This window comes from Heptranchias perlo, chromosome 24, assembly GCF_035084215.1.
Source record: "Heptranchias perlo isolate sHepPer1 chromosome 24, sHepPer1.hap1, whole genome shotgun sequence".
NCBI classification, from domain to species: Eukaryota; Metazoa; Chordata; class Chondrichthyes; order Hexanchiformes; family Hexanchidae; genus Heptranchias; species Heptranchias perlo.
In genome coordinates, this window is record NC_090348.1 from 44,535,553 (window position 1) to 44,552,429 (window position 16,877).

General features: G+C 42.8%; 1 protein-coding gene across 1 annotated transcript in view; it reads right to left on the bottom strand.

The window, feature by feature from the left end:
- The window catches only part of cax1 (cation/H+ exchanger protein 1), a 44,010-nt gene that overhangs the window by 26,864 nt on the left and 269 nt on the right, over nucleotides 1-16,877 (bottom strand). The window contains exons 2-4 of the mRNA XM_068005198.1: nucleotides 5,271-5,401; nucleotides 3,871-3,976; nucleotides 2,608-2,724 (exon numbers count right to left, since the gene is read on the bottom strand). Coding sequence (XP_067861299.1) covers nucleotides 2,608-2,724; nucleotides 3,871-3,976; nucleotides 5,271-5,401 — 354 coding nt within the window. The remainder of the gene's footprint in view (nucleotides 1-2,607; nucleotides 2,725-3,870; nucleotides 3,977-5,270; nucleotides 5,402-16,877) is intronic.

The window sequence follows — 16,877 nt, forward strand, 5'->3', positions numbered from 1 at the left end:
TAGGAAGGAAATCAGAAAGCACTTTTTCCACATGGAGGGTGGTGGAAATCTGGAATTCTCTCCCCCAAAAAGGAGATGGAGGCTGGGTCAATTGGAGCTTTCAAGACTGAGATCAATAGATTTTTGTTAGGCAAGAATATCATGGGCTATGAAGCGAAGGAGGGTAGGTGTAGTTGAGGTGCAGACCAGCCATTATCTAATTGAATGGTGGAGCAGGATAGAGGGGCTGAATGTGTGGCTTACTCCTGTTCCTAATGGTCCTAAGGGAAAGTTGGTAGACAGTTGGGTGGCACCAACAGGTTGCAAATAAACAAGGAAAGGGAAGAGTGGGGTTAAGAGGAGGGAGTCAGTGACATCTGCTGAGGGAAAAAAAAACAGGCAGAGTCAAGATGACCCAGGCACAAAAGCAAGTTGTCTGAAGTGGTGATTAAAACAGGCCCCTTCACGATCAAATTCCCAGAGGGATGTCGGTTAAATAGAAAAGTTAGCAAATAAGGCTTAGTGCGCTTTCTGCATTCGTATGTTGGTCACATTTATCCACTTCACTGGACTGTAATTACTCCCTCTGGAGGGAATTGCTTCTCTAGTATAAAGAAGGTCCTGGCAGTAACTATTGATTCACTAGCTTTCACAGCAACTTTAAATTATGGAATTTGGGAGGGTTGAAAAAAAAATGACAACAGGCACCACCTTCAATTATACAGCACCTTTAATGTAGAAACATCCCAAGGCACTTCACAGGAGTGATCAAAAAGGAGCAGACTATTCTTAGTCTGGACAGAATGGGCCAGATGGCACCTACATTTTATGTTAGAGAAGGTGAATGAACCTGGGTTAGACGGTATGGAGCACGGTTCTGGTCTCCATATTATAGAAAGAGGATAAAGAGGCATCGGAGAAGGTGCAAAAAAGATTCACAAGGGTGATACCAGAACTGAGAGGAGATATTTATCAAAGACTGAACAGGCTAGGGCTCTTCAGAGAAAAAAAAAAGGCTGATCTGATAGGTGTCTTTAAAATTATGAAAGGGTAGACGTGTGTTTCCATGTGTGGGGGAGACCAGAACTAGGGGTCATAAATACAAGAGTCATTCATAAATCCAAAAGGGAATACAGGAGAAACTTCTTTCCCCAGAGAGTGGAACGCACTACCACAAGGAGCAGTTGAGGCGAATAGCATAGATGCATTTAAGGGGCAGCTAGATAAGCACGAGGGGGAAAGGAATAGAAGGATATATTGACAGGGTGAGATAAAGAGGTGGGAGGAGGTTCATGTGGAGCATAAATTTCAGCACAGACCAGTTGGGTCGAATGGCCTGTTTCTGTGCTGTAGACTCTAATGTTGGGTGCCTATTTTATATTCCATCACAAGAAGATGTGATGGCCTTGTCCCATATAAAGACGAGTCACAGGTTTGAATTTTTAGTTCCCATTTCAGCCATGTCACTGCATGAGGCAGTGAACAAAAAGGACAAGCACTTCACAAAGGAAGAAGGGAAAAAAAAGTTAGGGACAACTTACCAGCTAGTTGTAGGAAAGGATTGGAAGAGGCCTGAAATCAGATGTCTAACCCAAAACCTTTATAAGAATGTGCAGAGTTACATCAAACAATAGAAATTTGTTTATTTCAAATCCGACCCAGCAACAGACCATCTTTAAAGAAGCAGGTCTGAATAATTATCTAGAAACAGCCAACCAAAAGGTTTTGCAAAGGTGCAGTCAAAAACAGAAACCATCCACAGAACAGCCCTTCAGGGTTTGGGGACCATCATGGGTGATTTAAATTTATTGAACATCGAATCCAAAAGGACCACCATCTACCATAGGACATTCCCCCTTATGTTGAAATGTCTTTTTCCCCACCCAGTTGAAGATACAGCAGCTTTGAGATAAGTCATTCAAACCGCTGATAGGTCAGTCCTTCACCTGGGGTCACTAGATGGACTTGATGATGCAGTAGAGGGAGAATTCATATCCAACTGTCCCTTTCACTGCTTGATGCACTCTGTGGGCAATGAATGCCAAGTTTATCATAATGCAATTGGATGCAACAGCCATTTTGGATTTAGCATGGAACCTCCACTACCTGCCTCAGTGGAGGTGATCTCTTCCTGTCCCTTCCTATCATGGAAGGGGGCAGGTGCTCCTGTTTTGATGTTGCACATATGGTACAGCAATACCCTAGTCAGAGGAAAGACAAGTACAATACAAATGCATTGTGATTTGGTTCAACCCAATAAAGTTATGCAGCAGAGATGGCTCAAACAAGACTGTCTTGAGTAAGTCCTGGCAGATAGTTGAGGATTCACTGGTAAAGAGTTCACACTTTTGTAGCATTTATGCTAATTTGTAAATAAAACTCAAGAGGCCAAACACGCATTTTCCAACTTCTAAAATGTCTTGCTTTACCAACTTAAAAATCACCAGATGGGAATCCAAACAAACCTTTGCCCCCTCCAGAACAAGCTGGAGAACAATCTCACTTGGACCAGGAAAAAAAAGTTTGCATTGGCCCCTAACCCAGTGTCACGTCTCCCTAAGCACAGAACAAGGACTGGTTATTCATCTAAATATATGTTCAAAGCTTGACAACCCAAGTATAACTTACCGTAAGGTACTCCCACAATTGTAACAAACATAAGTACAGCAACTAGAAGGTACAGGAGGGAAACCCACCATCCAAGCAGCAGCACGTATAACAGGTTACCACAGGTAACTAGAGATCCTGAAAGAGGGAAGGAAATTCTGATGAGGATTACAACGTCACAGATACGATTTTATAGTATTTAAAAGCTATTGAGTGCATTCCATTGACTCTGCGATGCAAGGCACTGTGATCATGCTTACAACTCAGGCACACATTCCAGCCATGCATCAGTGTGACTTGCTGAACTGAACAGAATTAGTTCAGACATGTCCAGTGGTACATAACAAATCAGCACAATTAAAAGGCTGGTGGTGGGGGGAGAGGAGTAAGAGGTCACAGCAGGTGATGGCAATGGTTTTAAATAAGCCTACTTGCCACAATAGCTTAGTGGATATAGCCAGCACCTGGTACAGCACCAAGGCATCCAGGCCAGAAGGTGCCAAGTTCCATTCCCCACTTTTGTCAAGAATTAGCTAAGCTCAGTTAGTGGAGTGGCTGAGAGTTGAAAGTTAACACACGCAGTGCTGAAGTGTGCAGCACGGCAGTCAGCACCTGCCCAGTAGGTACCAATTTGCATCCAATGCCTCATTTCATCTGACGACCAATTTTTCTTTGCTCAGTTTCAATTATTTCTTAAATCTGGTCCCAGCATGAATTCCCAAGCAGACACCAGTTTGGCCCTGGGGGGGGTGGGGGTTCTATTTTTAAAAATTGAACCGTTCCTTTTGAAAGAATGTGCCTAGATCACTGGATAGAACACAGAAACACCACATGTTCTTCCAGAGTGGGTCAGTTCCACAATTTGACCAGTGAAATCCAATTAGTTGGGCTTCAAAATGTTCACCAGGATATTGCAGTGAATAGTAGCAAAGTCACTGATTGACTAGCAACACAATCAGTGCTTGGACTTCATGCTTCAGAGTTTGTTCGATAAGACTGTTTCTATTCATTTGAATTGTTAGATTAAGCAAAGTATTAATGTTTCTATTTGAACCTTGTTGTGAAATTCCTGTTTGAAACATGTCCTTCTGAAGTAGTTGTTTGGTCAGCAAATTCATACCCAAATACCCTCCCAAAAAAAAATGCCTCTCCAGCACAGCCACGCATTACGTTAGAACAAATGGAGAAACAGTCCCGACACAGCACTGTGCAGCTTCCCCTCATATTACCTTTCCAGCTGTGAAAGGTGGAAAGAACATTGAAAAACTTAATGCAACACATTACCTGAATGTTTGATGACATTTAGATCAGAATACAGTTCCTTTACTATTGCAGAGCGGTCTTCCCAGGGTCGCTCCGTCACATGACTCTTCCATTTCTTAAATCCGAACTGTAAAGTTACCAATGCAGATCGTAAGATCGTAAAGATGCACTAACCACAACACAGGTAATGATCTCTCCTCCCCTAGGAAGGCAGGTGTTCCATACTGTAGAACATCCCACACCTCCTTCCTCCCACTATTGAAACTAGCCCTCAAAACTATCACCCCAACTCAGCCATCCCTCCCATGCTTTTAAAGTCCAAGCTTAATGGGGTTTCTCACATGATCCTGTTCAACCGTGGGATCCTGCAATTACAGTCTTGCCCACTTCATCCAAGTTTCTCAAAAAGGAACCATGCAGCTACAGTTTGACATCATATGTCCAGCTTTCCTCTTGGGTCACGACAGATCTCAGTCCCATAATTTATCTGCCGTCGAGGGAGAATTTTCCTACAACTGGCAGATCTCCACTTACACATCACCCCCCCTGCCAACCAGATGCAAGCTCAATATACCAAATACAATATCAAGAGATGGTGTAAAAGTGAGCTCTCCATTTCACTTCAGCCCATTAGTTTATACAAGTTAACATTTGATTTAATAAATTAATCTATCTTGAATTGGGCACAGGCAGTCCATGGCAAAGGAGGGATTAGAATGTATTAAGACCCAAGCACAAATCGATGGTGAAATGGTCAAATTCATCCAGCCAGCCATGGGGCGAGGGGGGGTATGCCTTGTGTTAGCCACATGCACGGCCAAGAATGTGTTGCAATAATCCACTGCATCAAACTCAGCGCTGTACAGTTTCTCTAAACTATACTAGTTTAACCTTTCCCCACATTAACCCCTTTGGACCTCTGGCACCAGAGAGATATCAGGGGATATGGTACATTTTCTAAATGCAAGAGAGGCGGCACCAAACTTAGGTCAGTAACCAGCTGAACTTTTAAACCTAGACTTAGTGAAAGTTTAAGCCAAATTAGATAACTCACTTCCTCTAGGTTTTTTTAAAAAAAAATTGGGAGGTGGGGAGGGAAAAGAGAAATGGGAGGAAAGATAAGGAAATGGAGGGGAAAGGAGAGCAATCTGAAGAAGTCACACTGGAGGCCAACAGCCAGTAGACTTGGGCAATCATCTACAGCAGATCATGCTCAAAAAAAGGCAAAAAACAGACTGAGCTACAAGTTAACTAAACCTTCCAGAGTCAGTCAATTGCTAAAAATGTTTATTCCTCCCAGTGAGGACCATGCACTTCAGTTTCCCAACTTTAGCAGTTTAGTTTGTACATGGTTCCAAAACTGAAGATCCAGCAGTGTAACCATCCTGTATTTATAGACGAGCTGCGAGCATCCGACTGACCTTGTAGTTGTTGGCCAGTTTCTGTGCCTCAACCTCATTTTCTGCCAGCAGAGTGGTCTTTGTGGTCATCAGGCAGCCTGGGCACGTCATCCCCTCACATGAGTGATTTTGAGTCGGAGTCGAACAGGTCACTAACAAAAAAAAGCAAAACATTTAGAAAGGAACAGTCAACCCCTTAAAACTTGCCGCATACTTGGTGCAGCCTAGAGCTCCAGCAAGTCAGGTTGAGAATATGGCAACGGCCAACAGCAGAACAGAGGGGGTGAGGGTGTGCACCATTTTTTTTTTTAAAAACAAAGCAATTTTGCCAAACCATTCTATGGTGCAGAGACAAAAATTCTCCTATGGGAAAGGGGGGATAAAGAACAAGCATACATTGAAACATCTACTACACACTGCTCCAAGTCTCCTGCCAGCTTCAGGAGGAAGGTGAGCCACTGTTAAATAATTACCACATCTCTAGTTACATGATATCATTTAACTGATTACACCCTCACGCAGCATCTCAAATAAAACAAGACTACACAAGACTAGGGTACTGCCTTTTCCCTTCCCTCACACTGTGCTCCAACATTATGGTATACTGCCATATTATGTTTTTTTTGGACCTGGAACAGAGGCCAGCTCTTTGTGTAGTATAAATACACAGTCACACTAAGTCAGTGACCCATGTCTCAAGGAATTTAATACTTGATCTGGGTTTCCAGTGGCATGTAGGATGGGAGCCAATCTCCACACAATGGTAGCTCCTGGGACGCAATGTTCTGCTGAATTACTTGTTCAGTGATGGACACAAAAATCCATTATTGATAACCAAACGATCAACTATTGATATTACTGGTTTGAGGAAAGGAGTAGAATAGTCTAAATTAGTGATTGAAGGCAACATGCAAGCATGGGTGGGAAAAGAGTTCGAAACTGTGCAAATACAATACTGCCACGTTGAGCGAGTGACCAGAAGGTATTAACCAACTTGGGAAGTGTGGAAGTCAATCTGTTACAAAGCAGCCACTCACACCAGTCAGTCCTCACTAGGAGCGAGGATGAAGACCCTTGCAATGGGCAAGGCTGTGCACCAATAAAACCTATCCCACTTGCTCTAGATAAGTGTGATACATTTTGTGGGGAGAGGGGAAAAAAGAGGGAGGAGAAGAGGAGAAAAAAGGTGACTAGATCTGAAGGACTAACCTAGGATTAATTTGAGTGAATGGGTGTCCATCAGGTCAGTTGGCAGATGTAGCCCACAATGCCTCTCCCAGAGAGTCAGAGGATAGGGACGTGCTTCTGCTCTTAGCTCATAGTCCCTGTCGTTTCCCCACCCCCCCCAAAAGTCTATTGATGGAACAAAAAACAGCCCTCTATGCTGTTGTAGCGATTAACCTCTATACCCACACAAAAAAAAATTAACCACACAACCTGAGGTTACCAAATTCAAGCAGCACCAATGACACTGTGGCAGTTATGAAATTGTCTTGACTTAAAAGGTGAGCGGTTCACTATGTGGAGTTTTGTTCAACAATTAGAACTAATCACGTTTAGCTTGGTGTGTGAATAGAAACGGTCGCTCAGGAAGAGGCTTGGCAATTGCTAGCTAATCCACAGAAATGAAACATTGTGTGTTGAACTTCTATACAGAACACACAGGCTCGCTGGTTTTGTAAGTATTGTGCTCGAGGGAGTATATGTTGGGGATGCCAATACTGAGAAAGGAAACATTGTGCCCTCTTAGGGACACTTAAAATATCAGCATCAATCACTTCCACTTTCCCACCATGAACAGTCCCATGAGATTGAAGCAAGATTCCACAGCACAAACTGGCAATCCTTCACTATGAAGTGGGGTAAGGCCACCAAGAACAGGTCACAGAAACAGGTCTATAAAAAGTTCCATACCATACTACAGCTAGAGCTCAGAATTAAACTTCAATGGTCCCCATGGAACCACTTCCATGAGAAATTAATGTGTCAGGAGGGGGAATGGAAAGAGGAATAGATCACACCACTGGCCAGAATGGCTGAAGATCTCAGGTTCAGTTCAAAGTTTCAGGACTCAACCACTTTAGTGGAGTGGGTGTGAATACACAATTTCCTTATTCCAGGGGGGCATATTCAGCATCAAGTACTTGGAGATATCTGTTGTTCGAGATATACACAGCGTCTGCACAAACAGGGCAGGAAGGGTGATCTAGTGCACATAAACAGAGACTAGTTTCAATCTCACTGATTTGCTGCATGTGTGTTCTCAGCTGAAGCACAATCACACCAGCTAGGTCACTTGCTGTGTAAACCCAGTGCCATTGTGACCCCTCAGTGTGTGTGCACCCTTCACAAACAGTGGCTATTATAGCCCAGCCTGCTTTCCACTTGGGACTAGGAGGCAGAGACACAAATCAGCTGCACCAAGTTACAGGATCTGTAATCAGCATACTCCAGTTCAGGTTGTACAGCCTGACCAAGTATAGACAAAGATGCTTCAGTTAAAAAGGAAGGCTGCCACTGGTGAGCAGAGAGACACTGTGCTAAGTTGGGCTACAGAAGTGTGCTTCTATCCTCTGAAGATTTGAGTTGTGTACATTTGATGAAAACATTTTTGTAACATTAGACATTGAGGTCTACAGCCAATCCTCTGAACAAACTGCTTTAGATACCTAGGCAATTCTGGCTACAGAATGGTTTGAGCACTTGAAGCTTCAGTATGTACCCAGCCTGCACAGTAAATCCTCATCACTTCAGCCTGGATTCAGCTGCTTGTTCTCATGACCTGCTAAACATCACTCCAATGAAGTGCCTCCCGAGTGTGGCTCAGGAGCGTTACTCCAGAGACACACCAATACAGAGTGTTAGGGAAAAGTGAACCTGCACTCCAACAATCTTGCTGAGCTTCAGTCCCTACCCATGTCATGAGTGACTAATTCACACGATGATGGGTGGGAACACAACAGAACAGGATGTGATTGGTGCCTAGCCAATTGCAGGCACATAGTAGAAGGTGTTAAACATGAAGCCCAGTAAAGGCCAGCTTCAATATGCTGTTTAAGTGACCAATGCTGAAAAAGAATAAAATTGTAGATAGTTACAAATGACAGCCTGGTCACAGTGAGGAAAGCCAGGAGCAGGCACTACTGTCAGATCAGAGGATTGTCCCATTGTTGCAAACTTGATGCAGTACAGGTATCGGAATAGGGGCATCATCTTAGGAGGAGACTGCAAGACGATCTGGTCAATGCCCTCCCCCTCCGGCAATGGGTAACCCAATGAAAACAGGAAGATTAAGCATCTTATCCAATTCAGGTGTCAAAACAATATCTTTGATTTAAAAAAATTCCAAGGCACTTCGCAGGAGTGGAAGATGACAAATTTACACAGAGCCAAAGGAGGAGACATTAGGTCAGGTGACCAAAGGTTTGCGGGGGGGGGCGGTCTTAAAGGAGGAGGCAGAGGGGTTTAGGGAGAGCATTCTAGAGCTTAGGACCTGGACAGCTGATGCACAGCCACCAATGGTGAGCTGAAGAGAGTGGGGAATGGACAGAAACACTGTTTGAAACCTAAAAAGTGCCCAGTGAGGACATGGGACATCAAAAGAACAGTCATGAAGGAGAGTACTTCACCAGTCTCTGCTCCTTCCTCCGATGCTGACTGTACAATGTCAGGCTTGTGATGCAGATACCCACAGCAAGTCAGCTCCCAACAATTCAAACAGACGAGGCGCTCATGAAATCTTTTTTCTTCACCCAAACTGGCACAGGATATATAAAATAAAACGGAGTTAAGTCTCACTCTCCACATCCTGCAGGAAGTCCTGCTCCTGGTCATCCAACCTTGGGCAATGCACTACCAAAACTACTCACCAGGAGGAAACAGGGCCAACTGTAACAGTGATGAAGTTCTGAAGTATTCATCTGGTAAGAGTCAGATGAACCCATTAATAAAGTGTGGACTGAGTTCCTTTGTAACCTGTCAAGCAGCTCAACAGTCAGAATGTAGCTTGGGTTTCCTTCCAGGATTGCTGCATAGCATCGCTATGGAAAGTTGATTTACTATTGACAGGCGACAACTTTACTTTTCTACAACCAGCTCTGGCTGCCTCTGTCCTGCCCCTTCTCCACTTGTCTTTCTGGGGGAAGTGGAAGGAACTAGACTTCCTGTTGGTGCAACTAAAATGGTAACCAATTAAAATTTATTTACCAAGGAAGTTGGCAATAACATTTTGCATAATCATCTCCTATATTACTACTACACATGGCACAAAGGAAAAAAAAGCTCGAACAGTTTAAATTGCTGAGTTTCAGATTTTCCCATGTGTTTCCAACTTGTTCTTTCACTTCTATTCAATGGCCTTGTGGTTATTACACACAAAGCTGTCAAGTTTCTTCATGCATGTGGGGGATTGGCAGCACTGTGTTGACATTAAGAACCTAAGAAATAGAAGCAGGCCATTCGGCCCCTCGAGCCTGCTCATTCAATAAGATAGTGGCTGATCTTTGACCTCAACTCCACTTTCCCGCCTGATCCCCACATCCCTTGATTCCCCTAGAGCCCAAAAATCTATTGATCTCATTCCTGAATATACTCAACGACTGAGCATCCTCAGCCCTCTGGGATAGAGAATTCCAAAGATTCACAACCCTCAGTGAAGAAATTCCTCATCAGTCTTAAATGGACGACCGCTTATCCGGAGACTAGTACCCCCAATTCTAGATTCTCCATCCAGGGAAAACAGCCTCAGCATCTACCCTATCAAGCCCCCTCAGAATCTTATGTTTCAATGAGATCACCTCATTCTTCTAAACTCAAGTGTATAGGCCCACTCTACTCAATCTCTCTTCATAGGACAATCCTCATCCCAGGAATTAATCTCGTGAACCTTTGTTACACCACCTCCAAGGCAAGTATATCCTTCCTTAGATAAGAGACCAAAACTGTACATAGTACTCCAGGTGTGGTACCAAAGCCCTGTATAATTGTAGTAAGGCTTCCTAACTTTTGTACTCCAACCCCCTTGCAATGAAGGCTAACGTACCATTTGCTGTACCTGCCTGCTAACTTTATTTCTTGTACGAGGACACCCAGATCTCTCTGAACACCAACATTTACTAGTTTCTCACCATTTAAAAAAATATTTTTCTATTCTTCCTACCAAAGTGAATAACTTCATTTCCCCAAATTATACTCCATCTGCCACCTTCTTGCCCACTCACTTAATCTGTCTATATCCCCCTCACAACTTACTTTCCCACCTACTTTTGTATCAGCAAACTTGGATACATTACACTCAGTCCCTTCATCCAAGTCATTAATATAAATTGTAAATAGTTGAGACCCCAGCACTGATCCTTGCAGCACCCCACTAGTTACAGCCTGCCAACTTGAAATTGACTGTTTATCCTACTGTTTTCTGTCCATTAACCAATCCTCTATCCATGCTAATATATTACCCCCCCAATCCCATAAGCCCTTATCTTGCATCGCAACCTTTTATGTGGCTGCTTATTGAATGCCTTTCAGAAATCCAAATCCACTGGTTCCCCTTTATCTACCCTGCTAGTTACATCCTCAAAAGAATGCTAATAAATTTGTTAGCACAATTTCCCTTTCATAAAACCATGTTGATTCTGCTTAATCGTACCATGGATTTTCCAAGTGCCCTGTTACTATTTCCTTAATTAGAAGGGAACTGTGATTTATACACAAGATTGCACAGCTTCAAGAGTGTATGAAGTATGTCTGACCAGCACTAGAAGGACCTGCAGAGGAAAGATACACAAATCCATCAATAGCATCATCTTCACCTAGGAGTTTGATATCTGTGAATTAGGGTCACCTTTCACTAAGGGACTTGCATCAGGTGTCCCTATTTTCAAAATGGTCATTGTATGTACAGTAAATTTGAGACAGTCAATGAGTGTCCATTTTGGGAGGTTTCACTGCACTTGCCCACTTAAGCAGAGTTTAAAATACTTATCCTGCAATTCTTACTCCCCATTCACAGCCAACTGTGTGCCACTTCCATAGCTGGACACAGTCCAGTCCTTGCTTCCATTACTCCATTGGAGTTATGCAATTGGGAGTGGAAAGGAGGAAAACTTACAATCAAGTTTGAATTTAAATTTATTCATTGCCCTGGTTATTGGAACCAAGCAGTTTTAAAAAGGCTGCATTATTTTCTCTTAAAGAAAACCACAAAAAAGAAATCAGTTCTTTCACACAAACTGGTATTTAAAACACATTCAGGTGAAGGGTCAACACCCAAAATGTTGGCCCACCTTCTCTTTTCAAATGCTGACACTTAATATTTCAAAACAGTTGCAATGACATGTGATAAGCTTGTCTTTTTCTTGCTAACTCACTAAACTGTCTTAGTCTCTTCCAACTTGGTGTCTGTTGCTCCACTGAAAATACCAAAATGTCATTTCTCTTTGCAAGTAACCTTCCCAATTGATACCAGCAGCCAATAAAAACTTTGACAAAACTGCAGATTGGCAGAGATTGTTGGCAAATGAAAACTGGCGAGAGTCACCAGTCTCCAATTAATTAGTTTTAAAAAATCCTTCAAGTTTTCTTACTCACACTGGAGTACTGTGCACAGTTCTGGTCTCCATTTTATGGAAAGGATATAGAGGCACTGGAGATGGTGCAAAACAGATTTACAAGGATAATACCAGAACAGGGGTTATACCTATTAGTAAACTGAACAGGCTGGGGCTCTTTTCTCTAGAAAAGGAGAAGGCTGAGGGGTGACCCGAGAGGTCTTTAAAAATTATAAAGGGGTTTGATAAGGTAGACGTAGAGAAGTTGTTTCCACATTTGGTTTGGGGGGGGGGGGGGGGCAAAAAAAAAAACTAGGGGCCATAAATAAGATAGTCACCAATAGGGAATTCCACAGACATTTCTTTACCCAGAGAGAGTGGTTAGAATGAAGAACTTGCTACCACAAGGAGTAGTTGAAGCGAATAGCATACATGCATTAAGGGGAAGCTAGATAAACACGAGGGAGAAAGGTCATTCTGAACAAGGGTGGGAGGAGGCACGTGTGGAGCATAAACACCAACATGGACCAGTTAAGCCAAATAGCCAGTTTCTGTGCTGTACATTTTATGCAATTGTGGAGACCTGGAGAAGGTGGTGGCAGGCCTTTTCAGACATGTGGTGAAGGTCTCCCATAATGTATCATTATTCTTTGTAGTGGTTTTGATACAACTGGCTTGCTGGGCCACTTCAGGGGGGAAGTTAAGAGTTGACTACATTGGTGTGGGACTGCAGTCACAGACAGGACCAGGCAAGGACAGCAAGTTTTCTTCCCTTAAAAAAAGGACATTGGTGAACCAGTTGGATGTTTACAATAAGACAGCTTCATGGTCACTTTTACTAATACTATACCTTTCAACCCCATTTCCTTCACCCACCTATTCAAACGAAATCTTGAATATTGACAGATTCTGTCACAACCACTAACCCTGGAATTCCACTGCCTCACAACTCTATGTAAAGTTTCTTCTGCCCTGCATATCTAAAACCCCTAATTCTAGACCCTTCATCCTCAGGAAAACAGTCTGCTTTCATCTACCCTGACCCATCCTTTCATAATTTAAGACGCTTACCACTAATCTGCATTGTACTGACTCCTTACTGGGGCATTGCCTTCTGGGTACCAGGTGCCCTGATACCTCACTGGAATTTAGATGAATGAGAAGTGATTTCATTGAAACATAAAATTCTTAGCGGGCTTGACAGGGTAGATGTGGAGAGGCTGTTTCCCCTGGCTGGAGTGTCTAGAACTAGGGGGCATAGTCTCAGGATAAGGGGTGGGCAATTTAGGACTGAGATGAGGAAGAATTTGGAATTCTCTACCCCAGAGGGCTGTGGATACTGAGTCGTTGAGTATATTCAAGACTGAGATCAATAGATTTTTGGACTCTAGGGGAAATAGAGGGATATGGGGGAATCGGGCAGGAAACTGGAGTGGAGGAGGTCAAAGATCAACCAGGATCTTATTGAATGGCGGAGCAGGCTCAAGGGGTCATATGGCCTACTCCTACACCTATTTCTTACGTTCACTCACGGGGCCATTTGTCACATGCTCATCTTGGGTGAATACCAGCAGATCATTTGACCACAGACAGTGTAGGGGGGCAAAAAAGTCAAGAAGTGGGTGGAATCATCACAACCAAGCCCAGTCACCTGACATCCATACACAGATTGCTGGAAAGTGATCAGGAATAGGGTCCTGGTTTACTTACCTGCTTTCACTAACCCAAGTGGCACGGAGACCCTTACACCAGCTAATTCCACAGCTGAGGAAACAAATCTGGGCTCTTCAGAGTCTGTTTGGCTCACTAGTCACTGCCTCAACCAGATGAGCCAACGAGGGAGCCACAAGGTCATTAATATGGTTAGGAAGAACAGAAGGAACTTCCATGGCTGATTGGGTCAGAGGGTCCAATATCCACTCTATAGGAAGGCACATTTCTCATATAAAGTGTTGCTGCTTCAACAGCCTGTGTGTTTTTTTTTTAAAAACTAATGATCTGGAAGTTGATCAACTCAGTCCATAAAACGTTTACCTAGTGACACTTTGACTCTCTTCCAGACATTATGTCCAAAGCACAAAACTAAATACAAGAGAGACCGTTCCACATTTGTAGAGGTTGCAGTACTGACCTCTATCCTCGGATAATGTGCCTGCTGCTGGAATCCTTGGAACCCCATTTTATTCCTTTAATTGCTACTTACTCCCAATGGTAACAGCAACAGATGGATTCTTGCCCAATGCATGTGACAAGCTCAGTGCTCTAGTTATTCTTACATCCTATGATTTCAGTTGGATTTAATCATGTCAAAGGGTAGACAAATAGAATGCTAAAACTGGACCCTCAAAACAAGAAAAATCAGCCCTCTGTTAAAGACCAAAATCACAAGATTAAGAAACAGACAAGTTTGATTACTTGGCCAATGTTAGTTCATTCAATCGAAAAATCTTCCAATTATCCAACTGTTAACTCCCAAAGCTTTTGCTTCCACTACTTCTACCTGGAAGCCCATCCCAAGTGTTGAGCATTACAGCAAAAAAAAATTCTTGGCAGTGGTCCCAAATTGTGCCATTTTGAATGTGTACCCGCCCATTCTATTTTTGCAGTGCACACTTTTATTAGCTGGTGACGAGTGAACACATTATTGCTATTTCTGTATCCAGTCAACATTTCACAATCACTCTTTCCCTTTGGGTAGCTGGCAGACTTTTGGAAAGTAGGACGAGCAAGTTCCCAGCAGAGAAGCAATATTTGGAAGATGTCCCTTACACAAGTTTGAAAAAGCACTGTTTTACAGTGAAGCGGCTGAGAAATACACAGTCTGCTCTTGTCAATTCAAAATCATTTTTGCACAAAAATTTGAATTATCCAAAAATTGCTACCTGGAATATGAGCAGCAAACTGGAAATTTAGTGCTAAAAAATATTGGATGAGATAATTTGAAATAAATGACTGAACAACAAGTAGACTATTTTGGTGGATTGTAAGTTGCATCAAGACAAGCTAATTTGAGCACCATATAGATGGATCCTTTCTTCTAAATGGAAGAGCTGTTCCATTTAAAAACAAAAAACATTTAGCCATTGTGCTACCAAAGATCAGGGTACCGAAGTTGACCTTTAGACTTACACTCCCCCTCCAATGAGTTATGCAAACATGTCACCAGCTCCATCTGACTCATTGGGGGCAAAGTTACTCAAAGCTGTTCACAAGTTAAAACATTCTGGCATTTTCTACACCACGTGCACACCCGGACAAGACAGAAGAAAACATCGCCAATCGGTCAATAGAATCGTCTGTTCTCCAGAAAACAAATCATCTCACGTCTAAGCACTAAATACATCAACAAGCTGCATCTATATAGCGCCTTTAGTGTAATAAAACACCCCTATGCGCTTCACAGGAACAATATTTGACAATGAGCCACACAGTGACAGGTGACCAAAAGCTTGCACAAAGAGGTCGGTTTTAAGGAGCATCTTAAAAAAGAATTCCAGAGCTTAGGGTCTAGACAGTTGAAGACACAGCCACAAATGGTGCAGCAAAAGGAAGTCTGGGATGCATAGGACGAACAGAGTTCTCGGAGGGTTATAGGCGGTGACAGAGACAGGGAAAGGCCATAGAGGGATTTGAAGACACTGAGAATTTTAAATTTGAGGCATTGGTGGACCGAGAACAAACATAGAATCCTAGAATGATACATCAAAGGAGGTGGCCATTCAGCCCATCGGGCCTGAGCCAGCTCTTTGAACACCATCCAATTAGTCCCACTCCCCCTGCTCTTTTCCCATAGCCCTGCAAATTCCACCCCCCCCTTCAAGTATTTAATTCCCTTTTGAAAGGGATTATTGAATCTGCTTCCACCACCCTTTCAGGCAGTGCATTCCAGATCATAACTCACTGCATAAAAAAAAAATTCTCTTCAGGTCAGCGAGCGCCAGGGTGACTTCTCCCCTACCCCACTTTACCCCCAAAACACTATCTCTGAACCAGCATGCAGTGACACCACAGCTAATGTGGAGAGAAGGAAGGATGAGAGTGCAACAGATAAGAATGCAGTGATGTAACCAAGGTTTCAGTGAAGCCCAACAGCAAAGTGCTTGCTGTACATCCACCGGTAGCAAGGGGAGGAGAAACTCATTTATATGTGCAGTCCTTCCAGTATGGCAGAAGAAAGCATTTGAGTTACACAACACAGGGTGAAATGCTGGTGGTGGGAGCAATGAGAATCAGCCAAAAACCAAGCAGTATATTTACACGTGTATTTTGCACATGACTCAAACAGCATTGGATACAGAGCAGCAGCAACAATCCAATAGAAAAACCAGCTTGAGAAGATGACTGAACATAAACCACCCACCATTTCAAAAAAAAAAAAATCCATGTTTTGTTTCCAAACACATTAAAAATACCAGACTGAACCAGACCAGTATTACTCAATATGCCCAGGTTTCACTAGCATCTTAGTATAACACAGCAAATCCAAGCCAGCTAAATACAGCAACTTAAACAAAATGTTAAGTTTTATTTTAGAGAAGCTATATGGTGATATGTGTCAAGGACAAACAAATGAAAGGATGGAGATTAGCAGTAAACACAATTACATTGAAGAGGATATTATAGAATCATACAGCACAGAAGGAGGCCATTCAGCCCATCATGCCTGTGCTGGCTCTTTCCCCATAACCCTGCAATCTCTTCACCTTCTAGTATTTATCCATTTCCCTTTTGAAAAAGGGATTATTGAATCTGCATCCACCACCTTGTCAGGCAGTGCATTCCAGATCTTTACAACTCACGGTGTGTGGGTAAAAAAAAAAATTCTCCTTATCTCCCCTCTGGTTGTTATACCAATTATCTTAAAATCGGTGTCCTCTGGCGACCGAGCCTGGTGCGAGCGAAAACAGTTCCTCTTTATCGCCTATAATCCTCCCTGGTTCTGGACTCTTGGTATTAAAATTGAGAATTTTATTAATTACAAATTAACAAAAAAAAAAATTTAAAAAAAAGGGGGGGGAAAAAAAATAATAAGAAAAATTTTCGCAAAAAAAACCCAAAAATTGTTCTAATTCTCACAGCG